This window comes from Nerophis ophidion, linkage group LG11 (assembly GCF_033978795.1).
Source record: "Nerophis ophidion isolate RoL-2023_Sa linkage group LG11, RoL_Noph_v1.0, whole genome shotgun sequence".
NCBI lineage: Eukaryota > Metazoa > Chordata > Actinopteri > Syngnathiformes > Syngnathidae > Nerophis > Nerophis ophidion.
In genome coordinates, this window is record NC_084621.1 from 45,924,160 (window position 1) to 45,937,328 (window position 13,169).

Consider the following 13,169-nt stretch of genomic DNA (forward strand, 5'->3'; position numbering starts at 1 on the left):
GAACCTATCCCAGCTGCACTCGGGCGGAAGGCGGGGTGTACCTTGGACAAATGCACTTTTATTTAAGTGACCATTTATTCAAGAAACATATATTATTAATATTTGTCATTCATTTAGTTATAATTTTAATCAGTTTAGCTGTGTGTAATGTAAATAACATTTTCATCCGTTTCTCTGAGTCATTTCTTTTGTAGTCTATTTTTATTTAGTTTGTATTTATTTTGGGGTTTTTATTTTTGAAGTCTATCCTGTTAATCTGCAAGTAGGTTAGGTATAGTTATTGAATACGATTACAATCAAGAGCAATATGACTAAATCAGTGTAAATGTTTAAGTGGGCCTCATCTCTCTCTGTAGTGGAAAAGCTGGGCCCCGAGGTCTAAAAGGTTAAAATGCCTTCCCCATAATGACATTTTCTTTTTAAAATCTAACATATCCTGTTTAGAGAGTAGCTGAAAAATAGCTTCCCCTGTATGAAAGACCAGCAGCCACTGCTGTGTTTTATACACCAATCTTTGTTTTCCAAGTTCAACATGGTTACACACTGTACTTTATTTTCCGTCACACACTCTGTTGATTGCTGCTAAGTGGTGGGATATATCTGATATATTTTTTCTCTTCTTTTATTCAGTACATGTCAGAGCTACGTTTCGATGGCTTTTGTTTGCGCTCCCCAGTGCATAACATATCAAGGTCCAGTCTACTGCAAGACCCGTCCTCTACTGCAGACCACAAACTACATTCTGAGGTGAATTTTCTACCTTTATTATTGCATTTCCCTCAAAAATTTATTTGTGAGCTTCAAAACACTGAGCCATTTTACTAGGCCTGGGTGATATGACCTAAAAATAAAATTTTTCACCAAGAATTTGACTTACGATTTTTTGCAGATTTTTTCCCCCTACCTTTTAAAGAAACTAATAAATACAAATGACAGAGGTAATTAAAAACAAGTTTTGATTTTATTTGATCAACGAGTAGTTTGAAATTACACTGCATGCACTGCATGTTACTCTTGTATAATGTTATTTTTTGACCAGATATAAATTGTACTTTTTAAGCTATACATTTCAAACAACTATTTTAAGAGCTTCCTCTGGGAGGCAATACTTTTGCTTGAATAAAATACATCTGTAAACAAAAATGTAGCATTGTACATTACTTGCAAATGATATTAATCTTCAATATTGTGATTATTAAAGTGCAAACTTAAAAACTTCAATCAACTCTATTAAAAGCTTTCCTTGGGAGGTAATTCCTCTGCTTGAAAAAAATACTTCTGTAAATATAAATGTGGTATTAAATATTGCATACAAGTAAATACACTTCAATAAATCATAAGATACCAATAATCATTAAATAGTAGGGGTGTAACGGTACGTGTATTTGTATTGAACCGTTTCAGTACGGGGGTTCCGGTTCGGTTTGGAGGTGTACCGAACGAGTTTCCACACAAACATATGAACTTTTGGTTTTAACAGAACAGTGACTGTCAACAACTTGCAATCTGACCACATATGCTCCTCCCATCCCCCCACTTAAGACCCCCTGCAATTTGCATACCGCCCAAACAGATCAACTGACGATGCAATCGCACACGTATTGCATACCGCCACGACACACCTGGACAAAAGGCAGGGGAACTATGTGAGAATGCTGTTCATAGACTACAGTTCAGCATTCAACACCATAGTCCCATCCAAACTTGTCATCAAGCTCAAGGACCTGGGTTTGAACTCAACCCTCTTTCAGTGGGTCCTGGACTTCCTGACAGGCAGACCACAAGTGGTGAGAGCAGGGAACTGCACCTCATCACCCATTATCCTCAACACCGGTGCCCCCCAGGGCTGTGTTCTGAGCCCCCTCCTCTATTCACTTTTCACACATGACTGTGTGGCTAAAAACACCACCAACTCCATTGTGAAATTTGCTGACGACACAGCTGTGGTGGGCCTGATCTCCAGAAAAGATGAGACGGCCTACATGAGTGAAGTGAAGAACCTGGCACTGTGGTGTCAGGAGAACCACCTCGCCCTGAATGTCAGCAAGACCAAGGAGATCATAGTGGATTTCAAGAGACGGGAGGCAAAGAACTACAGTCCCCTTAGCATAGATGGGGACGCCGGTCGAAAGAGTGACCAACTTCAAATACCTTGGAGTGACAATAACAGAAGACCTGTCCTGGACCACACACACAGACAAAGTGGTGAAAAAGGCACAAGAGCGTCTGTACTTCCTCAAGAGACTGAGGAAGTTTAAGCTAAACCACAAGATCCTCAGAAACTTCTACTCATGCACAACAGAGAGTGTTATGACTGGAAACATTACCTCCTGGTATGGGAATAGCACCGCACACGACCGCAACAGACTGCAGAGAGTGACCAGATCAGTTGAGCGCACCTTTGGAGGTGTGCTCCCAACCATCTGCAACATCTACACCAGGCGGTGTAGATCCATGCCAAGAGGATTGTGAGGGACTCTAGCCACCCAAGCAACTGCCTCTTCTCACTGCTGCAGTCAGGCAAGCACTACCGGAGTCTCAAGGGCAACACGGAGAGACTCAGGAGGAGCTTCTATCTACAAGCCATCAGACTGCTCAACTGCACCGCTGATTAACACTCATCACAATTGCACAAAACCGCACGCACAAGATCACTTTATTTACTACTGTAATTACCGGACTACAATACTCTTCATTCAACGACTGTAGATAATGTAAAAAATAATGTAAAAACACTTTCCTTACCCCTGTTATTACCGGACTACAATACTTTTCATTAAATGATTGTAAATAATGTAAAAATAACGTAAAAACAAGAGCATAAAGAAGTCATACTGTTCCATTACCTTTGTTCATACTACTGTCATTACTCAACTGCCAAAGAACTATCGACACCTTCATATTTGTTCCTTCCTATGGTGTTACATTATTTGATCTTGCACTGGTACTGTATTTGATTACTGTACTTCTACTTGTACTGATACATCTACCATAACTTCTGTGACTTATTGAGCAACTTAACTGTCTTGTAATTAATGTACAGCAGAGCTATTCAGTTGTTGTATTTTTTTGTATTTAGTGTATAGGGCTTCACGGTGGAAGAGGGGTTAGTGCGTCTGCCTCACAATACGAAGGTCCGGAGTAGTCAGGGTTCAATCCCGGGCTCGGGATCTTTCTGTGTGGAGTTCGCATCTCCTCCCCGTGAATGCGTGGGTTCACTCCGGGTACTCCGGCTTCCTCCCACTTCCAAAGACATGCACCTGGGGTTAGGTTGATTGGCAACACTAAATTGGCCCTAGTTTGTGAATGCGAGTGTGAATGTTGTCTCTCTGTGTTGGCCCTGCGATGAGGTGGCGACTTGTCCAGGGTGTACTCTGCCTTCCGCCTGATTGTAGCTCAGATAGGCACCAGCACCCCCCGCGACCCCAAAGGGAATAAGCGGTAGAAAATGGATGGATGGATGGATGGAAGGATTGATAGTGTATTAGATTCTGCAACTAGTGTTTGGAACCCACTGTACACAATATCTGAAGAGCATGGAAAAAAGCATTTCACTGTGATGTAGTCTGCATGTGACAAATAAAACTTGAACGTTGAACCTTGATTGGCTATCGCAACTGTCTCTCAACTATGTGTTCTCAAATTCGTCCGCTAACATCCCTGATGACTATCCAATCACAGGACACATAAATGTCACGTTCATCGTGAGGCCATCAAGTAGGCCTTACTGACAACAACTCGTGACCTGATTGGCTATCGCAACTGTCTATCACTATGTGCCAATTCGCTTACAGTGCACACCTGCATTGTTGATTCTTAAGGCGTCTGGCAGATTTGGTACAGCATGGTAACATAAACTAGCTGAATTCTGATTTAATAAACACTAAAACTAAAAACAACAACACTGGAACAAACATGTTATGACATGAAGAGAATATGAATGATTCTAGATATTTAGGGAAAAAATGTATTATGGTCATGATTTCTGGTTATGTTAGCCCAGCAGAGAAGGCCTTGCTGGCCCTGACGCCACACCACTGCTATGCTAGTATATCGATGATTAAATGCGTTATAATTCCAGAAGAGTGTTGCAGCAACACACACGCCTACGAGCTGTCCGGTTTGGATGTGCTGTTCTCCATACTACATGGTACCTTGTCTAAATAATTTTGCCAAAATACGCTGCTTCTTAGGTGCAAAGTTGACCTGTGCCCTATAAGAGCACAATTATTAAAGCACCGCAACCTATTATACTGTAATCCTTCAGGTGTGTGCATTTTAGTGGCAATGAGCCCCTGTGTTTGTTTACAAGGTGGAGGATGTGTGCAGTGCAAAAGCTGTAAATCTGTTTACAAACAGAATTCTGTGTGAGACAAGGTCTTTAATAACAGTTGGTAAAGAGCCACACTATAATGAGCTTTCTGATGTAGATTAATAGCCATAACAATAAAAACCAAAGGGTGTGCACAGGAAGTTATGGCTGGTTTGGGATCCTTAATATAAACACATTCAGACTATACTATATGTGTCTGAGAGAAGAGAGAGAGATAATGCTCAGAGCTCTGATAAAACAGATGGTGGGGATTTTCTTGGCAGAATATAAAACAATACTGAAGGACAGCATATTTGTTCAAACTGTTGGAATTACAAACTATGTTTACACGTAGACTTTACATTTTCACTCACAAATGTGCTTAACCAAAAAGTAGGCACAGCACTTGAGATGTGTAAACACCAGACCAGTCTGTTCAGTAATGCATTAATGAAAATCTAAGGTTGACAGGGAAAAAACATGTAGGTTAATGTAACATGTGATGCAACTGCCTTCAGTGGTGCCCACACTTTCAGTGCCGCTCAAACTTTCAGTGTGGCTCATAAAGGAATATTTTTTATACAGCAGTTCGTTCTGCATTGCAGTAATGAGGGATCACATGTTATTACATTCAGCATCCACCAATAAGTCTTTGTCATAAGAAAAATACCTGTCAACAAAAACTATTCAAAGCCTATAAAGGGTCACACAGCAAGAATTAATTTAAAAACAAAATTATGTAATTTCAGTAAATTGGTAAAAATCTAGAAACTGGAGTAAATGTATGTTTGCTTAAGTAAACTTCAATCTAGGAATACAAATGTTTTGTTCAAAGGAAAGGAAGCTATAACAAATGTATTTTAGGCCTTGGCAGGCAAGCTGAAATAATGACTTTGACATATCAGTGTGAAGCAGCTTTTCAAACTTGACCTGTGACAGTGTTCTAGAAAGAACAATTCCTAACTGGAAACGAACAACATGTAATCGTGCTGAGATATATGGTCTTTCATTGCAAACAGATTATGTTGTTTGAGGTGCTTTTTATTTAATTTCAGTGTGATCACTATTTAAATGAACACTATGATGCTACATCAAAAGACTGATTAGGTTAAAGCACTCATGCAAGGTCCCCTTGGAATACATTCATGCTAGGTTTGTAAATATAATCAGCTCAAATCAGAATCAGTCAAGTGACATATCCCTATTTGAGCTGTTAAATGGAGTTATAAACATATACGCATAATGATTTTAATGGAGTACAGTACATCTGTTAAAAGTCCTAGTATATGTTATAGGGCTGTCTTTGACTAAAGATTTTCATAGTCAAATCTTATTCTTTAGATTTGGCCCATAGTCGACTATCGGTCAAATCTATGGCATTGTTTTTTTTTGTATGGGAGCCTCAGCAAGTACTTAACTCCGCCTGCCTCCAACAGAGTTTAATGTCCAAATCCTGAAGACAGCCATATTATTTAATGTATTGAGGAAGTTAATGGTATTGATTTTAAGAATCTGCATGATGATTATAACTTTGCCAGACAATGTTGCCTTTATTTTTAATTTTTTTTCCATTTTTGCAGGTCTTCCAGTACTACGCACCAGTTTTGGACCTGCTTCATTTGGTTACTCTGTCAGACATGCCCAGCTTCCTGATGTCCAACACCCTGTTAGAACTGTATCCTTATGTCTGAAATTTCGGTTTCCATGCAATCCTATGGACTGTAACACCCTCCTCTGTTAAAAAGTGAAATGTTGTAACTATTACAACTTAGTAGCACTCGTTTTTATGAATATGTATGCCACATATTTGTATGTAGGTATGCAAATCTAAATGGCCTTTAAAAAGTAGGATGACTACAAAGCCACACAAACGTGCACCTCCAGGCTCAAAAACAGCTTTTACCCCAGCCCTAGAGCAATGACTGAACTCCGCAAAACAGTCATGCTCCTCAATATCATCATAACCACAACACTTCCTCTGAAAGGACTGAGTTTGCAATAACATCTGAAGGTTTCTGCATCACACTTACATTTTATTGTCATGTTTTTAATCCTTTTTCATAAGTATTATTCAATATTATTTCCAAGACCCTAATATAGGACAAACGGTATAGAAAATGGATGGCTAGATATATTTTGGCATGTTTAGCATATCAAATTAAGCTGGTTTTATTGATTTCAAGTTCAACCTATTTTGCAGTTTATGCATTGTTTTAACATGGTATATTCCTAAACTAAAAAAAAAAATCAGATACCTTGCTGTGGAGTCAGTGAAAAGTAAACTTGTAGTGGAGCAGCTTAGGTCATTGAGTGGAAAGGTACTTGACTTAATGCTGGCAGTTCATCACTGTCACAATTTTTACTTGTCACAATCCAATTCATTTTGTTGAGTAAGAGGTCATCCGACTGGGGCATTGTGTGTGAATTGAATACATTTTTTTCTGTGCTCAGGTAGGAGCTTTGCTCAGCCTGTCCTGCGTTGTCACCCCAATTGTGCAGACACCAGCGAGCCAAATCAGCTCCCAGCGCTGGAGAGAGTCTCTAGCCAGGCGACCCAAGTCCTTATCCAGTGAGTCCTTTCATTACCATATAGTGTAACAATGTGTTTTATCTAGCATACTGAAATACATTAATAACAAGAGCTACATTTGTACAGATGATAAAGCCCAATGAATGAGGCAGACTCACACGCAGAAAACTGCTATAAAAATATTGTCAACTGATTTGACTGTAATCATGTGGACATTGGACTGTAGCAGAAATGTATTGCATATTATTTTGTGTTTCAGACATGATAAAGAATGGAGCTACAGCCTGCAATGTCTACTCTGTTTTAACATTCATATGTTGTCTTGCAGCACCTGATGTAGATGTCAAAGGGGAGCATGCTCACTACTTCCTGTTGGTCCAGGGCTCAGACAACATGGAGGACGGAGTCTGTACAGTCAGGGTGTTACATTCCGACAGTCAGATTAATGGCGCGGCTGCCATGGCGACAGTCTCTGGGATGTTGGGGCAGAAGCTGCTGTCAGCATCAGGTATGTTACAAAAGCATTTAGTAAGTCATCCAGACCAAAACCTCAAGCCTTTGGCCTCCCTGACAGTTTGAAAAGGAGAAAATGAATAACAAGAAATGAACGGTTGAGTTTCACATGACTTGTTTACTAAAGTCTGCTTGTCCCCTCAAATTTTATAGCCACAAGTGTGAGTGTTAAGCAGCCATCACTGTGCATCGGGTAACTTGTGCTGTATGTGAGATTACTATGCCTTTTTTAACCAATATTTTATACATTTCTCCTTTAATGAGTCATGAAGAGTTTTTTAGGTACATAGCAGCATGTTTTGGAAGGCTATGGTGCTGCGAACTGTGAAATTAAAAAACATGAAAGGATAGCTAAAATGAATGTGGGGGAAACATCCGCCATTAAAAAGTGGTCTTTTATAGATTTCTCTACTGTATTTTTTCAGTTAGTTTAAATTTTTTTTAACCTCGTAAGCACCAAAATCTGGCATTATTTTAAAAGATCCAATTAACGCTTCTATTCCGTTAACCGCTGAGTATATGTATATAAATTAGGGCTGGGCGATATTGCCTTTTTTTCATATTGCGATATTTTTAGGCCATATTGCTATATTTGATATATTTCTCTGTATTTTGCCTTAGCATTGAATGAACACTGGATACATATAATCACAGCAGTATGGTGGTTCTATGTGTTTACATTAAAACATTCTTGTTCATACTGCACTAATATATGCTACTTTTGAACTTTCATGCAGAGAAGGAAATCACAACTAAGTCAATTTACCAAAACTGTATTTATTAAAGTTATTAGCAGGTGACTTTTCAAATGATACTACATATTAGCAGTAATGTTACTCTTGGTAGCAACGCTTGTGCCCCACACATGACAAATTAAAGTTGTCTATTCGACATATTCCCGCTTGAAGCCGAACCACCGCCAGACGATAGAACCTGTGTTGTTTTTCTTGGGAATTAATTCTTCCTTCATTTGTTACGAGATTCGCACCTTCTTTCTCTCGCAACAACCTGCTAGCATCACAACTAACATTAGCCACGCCGCTACCTCTCTGCTGGGCGAGGACGTATACGTATGTGACGTATGACGTGACAGTATGTGACGTATATAAGAATGTCTGCTTGTCTATGAGAAGGAGACACAGGAAAGAGCGAGGAAAGCCTGTAGTGCAAGGGTGCCCATTACGTCGGTCGACCGCGGAGGGTGTGTCAGTCGATCGCCAGCCAGACTTTTAAAAAAATAGACCTAAAAATTAGCGATCATTAATCTTAACCAAAACGTCACTTGATTGACATTCACGGCACCAGAAGGTCTTGTGAAATGACGCTGGCTGCTGCGAGACCATTATTAAGAAAAAAATGACTGAGAGGAAGTCGAGAAACACTTTTTATTTCAACAGACTCTCGCGCCGTACCTTCCATCAAAACTCTAAAGGCCGACTGCACATTTCCTATCTTCACAATAAAAGCCCTGCTTCATGCTGTCTGCGCTAACAAAATAAGAGTCTCCGACCGACCGGTTGTGCATGCCAGCTTTCCGAGACTCTTATTTTGTTAGCGCAAGCAGCATAAAGCAGGGCTTTTATTGTGAAGATAGGAAATGTACAGTCGGCCTTCGTGAAAGAAAGACATCTATATGTGTTACACATGCTTGTATTATCATTAAACACATTCAACTTGTTAACAAAAACGTCTCTTTCATAAATAAATAAATATAATTGATATATATGAATGAGGTAGATCCCCTCGATTTGGTCAATTGAAAAGTAGCTTGCCTGCAGAAAAAGTGTGGGCACCCCTGCTGTAGTGTAATGCCCGCAGCTAAAAACAACTGCGTGAGAACGTCTACTCGAATATTACGATATAGTCATTTTCTATATCGCACAGAGACAAACCCGCGATATATCGCGTATATCGATATATCGCCCAGCCCTTATATAAATGTGTATATATGTGTGTGTGTGTATGTATATATATATATACATACATACAGAACAAACAACTTCAAAGCATTCCAATCCATAAACTTAAAAAAAATGTCAAGTTATAAAATGCAAATTGTGATTTGAACTGAATATACATTTTCTTCTGTTAATTCTTAGTTTAATTCTACTTATATTTGTTCTACCATGTTCAATGTGAGAGTGTAAAATTTGATCAAAAGACTGAAAGGTTGAGATATTCACAAACAAACCAAATCCATTGACTAGCTTACTGAGATGAACGATAGGTCTGTTTATATTTGAAGCAGTGATAAAACATTTACATCTCAACTGAGGTAGAAACAGCGGCAGCTTTGCCCAGAGTGAGTGTGGGTCTCCTCTCTGCTGGACTTCATTATCATTGCACTTAAAAGTACAATGAAATGTGTTTTCAGTACAAGCTGTCTAAGAGCAGACATTCGGTAGACAGGGCAACTGCGAAGTAAGACTTACAGCAACAGTGCTTTACATTAAAGACATAGGAGCGTTACGCGCTTTTATGTCTGTAAACATCCCAAAAAAGTTGCTAGATTTTTCGCTAGTCTTTTTTGAGAAAGAAAAGTCACTAACAGGAGTTGAAAAGATTTTGTATTTTGTAGAAATACTTCCATGTTTAGATACGTTTCACACATAAATAACAAAATGTTGATTGTTATGCTCATGCCTTCATTGTCAAAGATGTTTTTGTAATATCCATCCAACTCTTCATTTCCCACCGCTTGTCCCTTTTGGGGTCACGGAGGACTGGATTCTATCCCAGCTGTCATACGTGATATTTCTACCCGATTAAAAGCTTCTGATAATTACATGTGGTACAAGTTTTGATTGATTGATTGATTGATACTTTTATTAGTAGATTGCACAGTACAGTACATATTCCGTACAATTGACCACTAAATGGTAACACCCGAATAAGTTTTTCAGCTTGTTTAAGTCGGGGTCCACGTTAATCAATTCATGGTACAAATATATACTATCAACATAATACAGTCATCACACAAGTTAATCATCATAGTATGTACATTGAATTATTTACATTATTTACAATCCGGGGGGTGGGATGAGGAGCTTTGGTTGATATCAGAACTTCAGTCATCAACAATTGCATCAACAGAGAAATGTGGACATTGAAACAGTGTAGGTCTTATTTAGTAGGATATGTACAGCCAGCAGAGAATATAGTGAGTTCAGATAGCATAAGATCAAGTATATACATTAGAAGTACATTTGAGTTGTTTATAATCCGGGGAGATGGGATGTGAATGGAGGAGGGTATTAGTAAAGTGTTGAAGTTGCCTGGAGGTGTTGTTTTGGAGCGGTTTTGAAGGAATATAGAGATGCACTTACTTTTATACCTGTTGGGAGTGCATTCCACATTGATGTGGCATAGAAAGAGAATGAGTTAAGACCTTTGTTAGATCGAAATCTGGGTTTAACGTGGTTTGTGGAGCGCCCCCTGGTGTTGTGGTTATGGCGGTCATTTACGTTAAGGAAGTAATTTGACATGTACTTCGGTATCAAGGAGGTGTAGCGGATTTTATAGACTAGGCTCAGTGCAGGTTGTTTTACTCTGTCCTCCACCCTGAGCCAGCCCACTTTGAAGAAGTGGGTTGGATTGAGGTGTGATCTGGGGTGGAGGTCTAAAAGTAACCGGATTAGCCCTCCACCCCAGATCACACCTCAATCCAACCCAAGTTAATGGTCTTCATATTTCTGCATGGGAATGTTTAACCTTTTAATGAATAAAATATAATATTGAGCCTGCTAATCATTTTGTAACCATACAACCATGTTATAAAATAGTTTACATAATATTTTAGCCAGCCACAATTAATTTGTTTCCAAAGTATTTAACTACAGATGAAAGTGAATTAAAAACTTTACATTAACATTACAAAGTACAGTATGAGGAACCGAGCTGACTATGATCACTATGGATAGTTAAAATGCAAAGCGAATGTATTCTTATACAGTAGGCTTCTTACCTGGAGCAAACGTACAGGATGATAATGTCGCTGTTATCGTCACCAAATTTTCACGCCATTTCTTTCTCCGTGTTGTTGGCTGCAGTCAAGTCCCTAAAGGTGCCAAATGCAGGAGTTGCAGCCGTACATCTACAAACCCCGTTTCCATATGAGTTGGGAAATTGTGTTAGATGTAAATATAAACGGAATACAATGATTTGCAAATCATTTTCAACCCATATTCAGTTCAATATGCTACAAAAACAACATATTTGATGTTCAAACTGATACTTTTTTCTTTTTTTCAAATAATCATTAACTTTAGAATTTGATGCCATCAACAAGTGACAAAGAAGTTGGGAAAGGTGGCAATAAATACTGATAAAGTTGAGGAATGCTCATCAAACACTTATTTGGAACATCCCACAGGTATGCAGGCTAATTAGGAACAGGTGGGTGCTATGATTAGTTATAAAAACAGCTAAAAACACATACATACAAAAACCCCGTTTCCATATGAGTTGGGAAATTGTGTTGGATGTAAATATAAACGGAACACAATGATTTGCAAATCATTTTCAACCCATATTCAATTGAATGCACTACAAAGACAACATATTTGACGTTCAAACTCATAAACTTTCTTTTTTTTTGCAAATGATAATTAACTTAGAATTTCATGGCTGCAACACGTGCCAAAGTAGTTGGGAAAGGGCATGTTCACCATTGTGGTATATCACCTTTTCTTTTAACAACATTCAGTAAATGTTTGGGAACTGAGGAAACTAATTGTTGAAACTTTGAAAGTGGAATTCTTTCCCATTCTTGTTTTATGTGGAGCTTCAGTCGTTCAACAGTCTGGTGTCTCTGCTGTCGTATTTTACGCTTCATAATGCGCCACACATTTTCGATGGGAGACAGGCCTGGACTGCAGGCGGGCCTGGAAAGTATCGGCACTCTTTTTTTATGAAGCCACGCTGTACTAACACGTGCTGAATGTGGCTTGGCATTGTCTTACTGAAATAAGCAGGGGCGTCCATGAAAAAGACGGCGCTTAGATGGCAGCATATGTTGTTCCAAAACCTGTATGTACCTTTCAGCATTAATGGTGCCTTCACAGATGTGTAAGTTACCCATGCCTTGGGCACTAATGCACCCGCATACCATCACAGATGCTGGCTTTTGAACTTTACGTCGATAACAGTCTGGATGGTTCGCTTCCCCCTTTGGTCCGGATGACATAATGTCGAATATTTCCAAAAACTATTTGAAATGTGGACTCCTCAGACCTCAAAACACTTTTCCACTTTGCATCAGTCCATTTTAGATCATCTCGGGCCCAGAGAAGCCGGCAGCGTTTCTGGATGTTGTTGATAAATGGCTTTCGCTTTGCATAGTAGAGCTTTAACTTGCACTTACAGATGTAGCGACAAACTGTATTTAGTGACAGTGGTTTTCTGAAGTGTTCCTGATCCCATGTGGTGATATCCTTTAGAGATTGATGTTGGTTTTTGATACAGTGCCGTCAGAGGGATTGAAGGTCATGGTCATTCAATGTTGGTTTCTGGCCATGCCGCTTATGTGGAGGGATTTCTCCAGATTCTCTGAGCCTTTTGATGATATTATGGACCGTAGATGTTGAAATCCCTAAATTTCTTGCAATTGCACTTAGAGAAACATTGTTCTTAAACTGTTTGACTATTTCCTCACGCAGTTGTGGACAAAGGGGTGTACCTCGCCCTATTCGTTCTTGTGAAAGACTGAGCATTTTTTTGGAAGCTGTTTTTATACCCAATCATGGCACCCACCTGTTACCAATTAGCCTGCACACCTGGAAGATGGTCCAAATAAGTGTTTGATGAGCATTCCTT

General features: G+C 39.2%; 1 protein-coding gene across 3 annotated transcripts in view; it reads left to right on the forward strand.

Moving 5' to 3' along the window:
• The window catches only part of mtbp (MDM2 binding protein), a 48,332-nt gene that overhangs the window by 16,544 nt on the left and 18,619 nt on the right, over positions 1 to 13,169 (forward strand). For 2 of the 3 annotated variants that reach the window (XM_061916147.1, XM_061916149.1), the window contains 5 exons: positions 631 to 747; positions 5,893 to 5,987; positions 6,564 to 6,630; positions 6,764 to 6,881; positions 7,171 to 7,350. In XM_061916147.1, the coding sequence (XP_061772131.1) occupies positions 631 to 747; positions 5,893 to 5,987; positions 6,564 to 6,630; positions 6,764 to 6,881; positions 7,171 to 7,350 (577 nt within the window). The remainder of the gene's footprint in view (positions 1 to 630; positions 748 to 5,892; positions 5,988 to 6,563; positions 6,631 to 6,763; positions 6,882 to 7,170; positions 7,351 to 13,169) is intronic. The other variant, XM_061916148.1, reaches the window with a different exon arrangement.